At 37.2% G+C, this 8,128-nt stretch overlaps 1 protein-coding gene across 1 annotated transcript; it reads left to right on the top strand.

Moving 5' to 3' along the window:
• The first annotated feature begins 6,720 nt into the window (after positions 1-6,720).
• On the top strand, positions 6,721-7,692 carry LOC116900425 (olfactory receptor 4C15-like). The gene has a single exon (XM_032902167.1). It carries the CDS (start codon positions 6,721-6,723, stop codon positions 7,690-7,692), a length of 972 nt encoding a protein of 323 aa, XP_032758058.1.
• The last annotated feature ends 436 nt before the right edge of the window (positions 7,693-8,128 follow it).

The raw sequence follows: 8,128 nt of genomic DNA, 5'->3' as shown, positions 1-8,128 counted from the left end.
GCTCTTTCAGTCCTTTCCCTGATTCCTTCAATGGGGGTCCCGTTCTCAGTTCAGTGGCTTGCTGCTGGCATTCGCCTATGTATTTGCTGTATTCTGGCTGTGTCTCTCAGGAGAGATCTACATCTGGTTCCTGTCAGCCTGCACTTCTTTGCTTCATCCATCTTATCTAGTTTGGTGGCTGTATATGTATGGGCCACATGTAGGGCAGGCTCTGAATAGGTGTTCCTTCCACCTCTGTTCTAAACTTTGCCTCCCTGAACTACCTGAGGACCCAGCTATACCTCTCTTGGGCATATACCCAAAAGATGCCCCAACATATAACCAAGACACATGCTCCACTATGTTCATAGCAGCCTTATTCATAATAGCCAGAAGCTGGAAAGAACCCAGATGCCCTTAAACAGAGGAATGGATACAGAAAATGTGGTACATCTACACAATGGAATACTACTCAGCTGTCAAAAACAATGACTTTATGAAATTCATAGGCAAATGGATGGTACTGGAAAATATCATCCCGAGTGAAGTAAGCCAATCACAGAAAAGCACACATGTTATGCAGACATTAATAAGTGGATATTAGCCCAAATGCTCGAATAACCCTAGATGCACAGAACACATGAAACTCAAGAAGGATGACCAAAATGCGAATGCTTCACTCTTTTTTTAAAAGGGAAACAAGAAATTTGTATTTTCAACTGTGGATTTTCTCCTGAAAATTCAGGCATTAATAATACCTCAGTGCCCACATGCTGAGTTCTTCAATTGATTCATAAAGTAAACAACTTCCTAAGCAGAACATCAATATCTCAGGCATTAAGACCAGCAAGTAGTAAATGGGGCCTAAGGAAACATGTTGGGCTTTAGAAATGTTTATTTTATGAATGTAGGTGCCCTTGCATTTGGAGCATAGGTATCTAGAATTGAGAGTTCATCTTGGTGGGTTTTTCCTTTGATGAATAGGAAGTGTCCTCCCTTATCTCTTTTGATGACTTTTGGTCGAAAGTAAATTTTATTCGATATTGGAATGGCTACTACAGCTTGTTATTTCAGATCATTTTCTTGGAAAGTTGTTTTCCAGCCTTTTACTCTGAGGTAGTTTCTGTCTTTGTTTCTGAGGTGTATTTCCTGTACAGAGTAAAATGCTGGGTTCTCTTTACATATCCAGTCTGTTATTCTACATCTTTTTATTGGGAAATTGAGCCCATTGATGTTGAGAGAGATTAAGGAATAATGAGTGTGGCTTCTGGTTATTTTTGTTGTTAGAGTTGGAATTATGTTTATGTGTCTCTCTTCTTTTTGTTTCGTTACAAGGAGATTAATTTTGTGCTTTTTCTAGGGTTTCCCTCCTTGTGTTGGAGTTTTCCATCTACTATCCTTTGTAGGGCTGGATTTGTAGAAAGATGTTGTGTAAATTTGGATTTGTCATGGAATATCTTGGTTTCTCCATCTATGTTAATTGAGAGTTTTGCTGGATACAGTAACCTGGGCTGGCATTTTTATTCTATTACGATCTGTATGACATCTGTCCAGGATCTTCTGGCTTTCATAGTCTCCAGTGAGAAGTCTAGTGTAATACTTATAGGTCTGCCTTTATATGTTACTTTACCTTTTCCCCTTACTTCTTTTAATATTCTTTCTTTGTTTTGTTGATTTGGTGTTTCGATGATTATGTGATGGGAGGAATTTCTTTTCTCGTCAAATCTCTTTGGAGTTCTGTAGGCTTCTTGTATATTTATGGGCATCACTCTCTTTAGGTTGGAGAAGTTTTCTTCTATAATTATGTCGAAGATATTTACTGGCCCTTTAAGTTGGGAGTCTTCACTCTCTTCTATACTTAATATCCTTAGGTTTGATATTCTCATTGTGTCCTGGATTTCCTGGATGTTTTGAGCTAGGAGCTTTTGGTGTTTTACATTATCTTTGATGGTTGTGTCGATGTATTCTATGGTATCTTCTGCCCCTGAGATTCTCTCTTCTGTCTCTTGTATTCTGTTGGTGATGCTTGCATCTATGACTTCTGATCTTTTCCTTAGGTTTTCTATCTCAGAGGTTGTCTCCCTTTCTGCTTTCTTTACTGTTTCTATTTTCATTTCTCACTCTTGAATAGTTTTGCTCAATTCCTTCACCTGGTTGGTTGTGTTTTTGTGTAATTTTTTCAGAATTTTTGTGTTTCCTCTTTAAGGACTTCTACTTGTTTACTTGTGTTGTCCTGCATTTATTTAAGGGAGTTATTTATGATCTTAGTAGGATCTGATGATTTTTTGAACTTCCTCAGAATCTGTTGTTATATCTCCTTTTCATTTCTGATTTTGTTTATTTGGGTAATCTTAATCTCTCTGTGCTCTCTGGTTAGTCTGGCTAGGGGTTTATCTATATTGTTGATTTTCTTAAAGAACCAGCTTCTGGTTTTATTGATTTTTTGTATAGTCCTTTTGCTTCTACTTGGTTGATCTCAGCCTTGAGTTTGATTATTTCCTACCTTCTACTCCTCTTGCGTGTATTTGTTTCTCGTTGTTCTAGAGCTTTTGTGTGTGCTATCAAGCTGCTGATGTATGCTCTCTCCTGTTTCATTTGGCTGCACTCAGAGCTATGAGTTTTCTTCTTACCATTGATTTCATTGTGTTCCATAAGTTTGTTATGGTATATATTCATTTTCATTAAATTCTAAGAAGTCTTTAATTTCTTTCTTTATTTCTTCCTTGACCAAGTTATCACTGAGTAAAGCATTTGTTCAACTTCATATATATGTGGGCATTCTGTCATTATTATTGTTATTGAGAACCAGTCTTAGTCTGTGGTGATCTGATAGGATGCATGGGATTATTTCTGTCTTCCTGTATCAGGGAGGAGTCTTTTGTGACTGATTATATGGCCAAATTTGGAGAAGGTATTAAAAGTTGCTGAGAAGAAGATAGGTATATCCTTTTGTTTTAGAATGGCATGTGCTATAAATATCTATTAATTCCATTTGGTTTAGAACTTCTGTTAGTTTCTCTATGTCTCGGTTTAATTTATGTTTTGATGATCAGTCCATTGATGAGAGTAGGGTGTTGAAATCTCCTACTATTGTTGCGTAAGGTGCAATGGGTTCTTTGACCTTTAGTAAGGTTTCTTTGCAGTACTACTCAGCAATCAAGAACAATAACTTCATGATTTATAGGCAAATGGAATGAACTAGAAAATATCATCCTCAGTGAGGTAACCCGATCACAGAAAAACAAACATGGTATGTACTTATTGATCAGAGGATATTAGCTGAAATGCTCGAATTACCCAAGATGCAATCCACAAACCACAGGAAGATGAAGAAGAAGGTTGACCAAAATGTGGATGCTTCCACTCCTTCTTAAAAGGGGGAACAAAAGTATTCATAGTAGTGTATAGGGAAGCAAAGTTTAGACTGAAGGAACAGCCATTCTCTCTCTCTCTCTCTCTCTCTCTCTCTCTCTCTCTCTCTCTCTCTCTCTCTCTTCACCAAAACTAAATAAGATTGATGAAGCTAAAAAGTTCATGCTGACAGGAACTGGATATAGATCCCCCCTGAGAGATATAACCTGTGCCTGTCAAAAACAGAGGTGAAACTAAGAACGGGACCTGCTTTGGGGGAATTAGATAAAGGATTGAAAGAGCTGAAGGGGTTTGCAACCCTATAAGAACAATGCCAATCAACCAGAGCTTCCCGACACTAAACCACTACCCAAATAATATATATGGACTAACCCAGGGCTCCAACTGCATAGGTAGCAGAGAATAGCCTTGTTGGGCACCAGTGGAAGAGGAAGCCCTTGCTCCTGCGAAGGTCGCACCCCCAGTGCAGGGGAGTGTCAAGGGGTGCATGGGAGGAGACACCCTTGGGGGGAGGGGGCATGGATAGGGGGCTTATGGACAGGAAACAAAGAAAAGGGAATAACATTTAAAATGTAAATAAAGAAATCTGTCCAATTAAAAAAAAGAAAATAAATAAATAAATAAATAAATAAATAAATAAATAAATAAGGGGAAAAAAAAAAGGAAAGAAACCATAAACTGGTCTTTGAATACATGGGAAAATCCTTTAAAATAGTTTGTGGAATACCAATGAATAATGTCAAGTACATGTACAAATATACCTTGTTAAGAATAATCAAAAGTAATGCGGATGCATTACTCCTTTTTTAAAAGGGGAACAAGAATACCCTTGGGAGGGGATAGGGAGGCAAAGTTTAGAACAGAGACTGAAGGAACACCCATTCAGAGCCTGCCCCACATGTAACCCATACATATACAGCCACCAAACTAGATAAGATGGATGAAGCAAAGAAGTGCAGGCTGACAGGAATCAGATGTAGATCTCTTCTGAGAGACACAATTAGAATACGGCAAATACATAAGTGAATGCCAACAGGAAATCAATGAACTAAGAATGGAACCCCCATTGAAGGATTCAGAGAAAGGACTGAAAGAGCTTGAAGGGGCTTGAGACTCCATGTGAAAAACAATGCTAACCAACCAGAGCTTCCAGGGACTAAGCCACTACCCAAAGACTATACATGGACTGACCCTGGGCTCCAACTGCATAGGTAGCAATGAATAGCATAGTAAGGGCACCAGTGGAAGGGGAAGCCCTTGGTCCTGCCAAGACTAAACCCACAGTGAACGGGATTGTTGGGGGAAGTGCGGTAGTGGGGGAAGGATGGGAAGGGGAACACCCATATAGAAGGGGAGGAGAAGGGGTTAGGGGGATGTTGACCTGGGAATTGGGAAAGGGAATAATAATTGAAATATAAATATGAAACACCCAATTTAATAAAGATGGAAGAAAAAAGAATAATCAAAAATAAAATCAAACAAACAAACAAAAAAGAAACATATTGGGACTTCTCAGCTTGCCTGAGCTCCCCTTACAGCACCCAGGAGTGGCATATAGAAAGTATCAGATAGAAACATTCATGCTACAACTTTTTAAAAGATTGGTCATTTTACTTATTTACATTTCAAATCTTATTCCCCTTTGATCTCTCCTCCATAAACCCCCATCTTGTCTCCTCCCCCCTACCTCAACGAGACAGCCACCCACCCGCCAACTCCGGCCTCACCACCCTAACATTCCTCTACACTTGGGAAATAAGCCTTCACAGAACCAAGGGCCTCCTGTCCTATTGATGCCAGATAAAGACATCCTCTGCTACAAATGCAGTTGGAACCATGGGAATTTCCAAGTGTACTCTTTGATTGGTAGTTTAGTCTCTGGGAGCACTGGGAGGTCTGGTTGGTTGATGTTGTTGTTCTTCCTATGGGGTTGGAAAACCCTTCAATTCCTTCAGTCCTCCTAACTCCTCAGAATATATCTTGAATAATCTGTTTGTATCAACAGGAACAAGATTGAACATATAACTAGTAATTATAATGTTTCAAGATTCTAAAACATTCAGCCTACATTTTCTTCTTATGTAATTCAATTTTTATATGAGGCAGATTGGAATAATGACTTTGAATTCTCTGCCGTTTCTTCTGTTATCTTGCTCAAAATGTGTCTATAATATATTAACAAACAATTTTTGCGTCTGAAAGTAGAGTATAGAAACACCACTACTACTCTATACCCTTGTCTGAAAGGATGAATTTTCTTCTATTATCATCCCAAAGGAAGGATCTTGTACTTTAGAACCAGATAGTCTTTGTTAAAATACCAGGTTAAGGACGTTTGTTAGTTTGAATATAACACATCTTACTAAAATTTTCACCAAGAAAATAAAAATATAATAATAATAATAATAATAATAAACAATAATAATAATAATAACAATAATCCCACTGCTCCTTTTAACTTAAGTTCCTAGCAGTTCCTTAACTTGTATTATCTCTTACCATGACAACAGGTATTACATTTATATCATATTCTGGTCACAGTTTAAAATGATGAATTAAAAGAAAAATTTTGACACATTCACCAAGCACATTACAAATAGAAACAAATATTTCTTGTAGGCCTTTATACCTTTTTAAGGATAAATTAACTCATTTGACATTCCAGTTATCCTCAGACGTTCAAGACAATTTTAATATGTCTTTTAATATGATTAAGATTTTCAATAGCTTCTACAATATATTTTGCAGTTCTTTTGTTGAGTAATAAGATCAGACATGTAATATTATTCATCTCTGTTTCATTCCAAGAATATTGGAGACATGATAAACACATAGTATTTTCTCTATATGTGTAACATGTAAATGGTTTTATAGTGCTTTCAATTATTCTACTTCAGGTCAAAACATGTATTTGTGTTTTACTGATTAAAAATAGCTAGTACTTTAATTTCACATGGTTTTCAAACACTGCCTTCAGGAAATGACTTTTTTTCTTTTATTAAAACCAAATTTGTACATGTATACCTAATCTATATTACTCCCACACTTATCTTCCTTATCTTCTCCGACTCCTACTATATTAATCCTATGCACCTCACAATCTCTTCTTTAACTGCTATTATTATATTTATATTTATGCCTATCACATATATGTCTACCTATCAATCTCTCTATATAAATGCATATGTACAATCTGTATTATATATATATATAATACATATATATTCACATAATGTATGTAGATGTGTTGGACAAAGCCCTGGTTTTCTTCTGCTCTCACTCAAGAAAAATTTGTTTACTACTACCTCAACTTGTTGATGATAATATAAACTTATTCGATGAACTGTTTCCTAATAATTACAGGTTCACATGAACATAGCTGTATTTCACATTCTCCTTCAAATTATGCAAAACCAGAGTTTGGTAACAGAATTCATATTCCTTGGACTTACACAGAACCCTAAATTCCAGAAAATAGTTTTTATTGTATTTTTATTTGTTTACATTGCAACTGTTGGGGGCAACATGATAATTGTGGTGACCATTGTCTGTAGCCCAGCACTGATAGACTGCCCCATGTACTACTTTTTGGCATTCTTGTCGCTATTGGATGCATGCTTCTCTTCTGTCATCACACCAAAGATGGTTGTGGACTCCCTATATGAGAAGAAAACTATTTCCTTTGAAGGATGCATGATACAGCTCTTTGCTGAACACTTCCTTGCAGCAGTAGAAGTGATAGTCTTAACAGCCATGGCCTATGATCGTTATGTAGCCATTTGCAAGCCCTTGCACTACTCTTCCATCATGAATTGGAGGCTCTGTGGTACCCTGATGGGAATAGCATGGACAGGGGGCTTCTTGCATTCTATCATACAAATTATCTTCACACTGCAATTGCCCTTCTGTGGACCCAATGTCATCGATCATTTCATGTGTGACTTGTTCCCATTACTGGAACTTGCCTGCACTGATACACGTATTTTTGGCCTTTTAGTGGTTGCCAACAGTGGGTCTATCTGCATAATAATTTTCTCTATTTTGCTTGTCTCCTATGGTGTCATCCTGTTCTCGCTGAGAGCCCACAGTTCTGAAGGACGATGGAAAGCACTCTCCACCTGTGGATCTCACATAGCAGTTGTGGTTTTGTTCTTTGTTCCATGCATATTTATATATGCACGGCCTCCATCTGCTTTCTCCTTTGATAAAATGGTGGCAATATTTTACACCATCCTAACTCCCTTGCTCAATCCTGTGATTTACACTTTTAGGAATCAGGACATGAAAAATGCCATGAAGAAAGTGTGGAAAAGATTGATGGTGGTATCTGATGGCAAATGAAAGATAGAAAGATACCTGTAAAGAAGTTGAAATGATTTTGATAAAACTTTCTGCTAGAATAGGTCATGACTGTTACTAGCAAAACATCTTAAGAGTCAAAAATGATGTGCTCATGTAATTTCAATGATCAGTTCTTAGTTGGCTACTCATTGTCAAGTGTATATTGAAGAGCTTTGAAATTTGTGTTTGCTTATGTTGTAGTAATTTAAGAATAAACGGGCTGAGAAGGAAATTAGGGAAATGACACCTTTCACAGAAGTCACAAACAATATAAAATACTTTGGTGTAACTCTAACCAAGCAAATGAAGACTTGTATGACAAGAATTTCAAGTCTCTGAAGAAAGAAATTAAAGAAGATCTCAGAAGATGGAAAGATCTCCAATGCTCATGGATTGGCAGGGTTAATATAGAAAAAAATGGCCATTTTGCCAAAAG

This window comes from Rattus rattus, chromosome 5 (genome assembly GCF_011064425.1).
Source record: "Rattus rattus isolate New Zealand chromosome 5, Rrattus_CSIRO_v1, whole genome shotgun sequence".
Classification (NCBI taxonomy): domain Eukaryota; kingdom Metazoa; phylum Chordata; class Mammalia; order Rodentia; family Muridae; genus Rattus; species Rattus rattus.
This window is presented reverse-complemented; position numbering and strand designations above follow the sequence as displayed.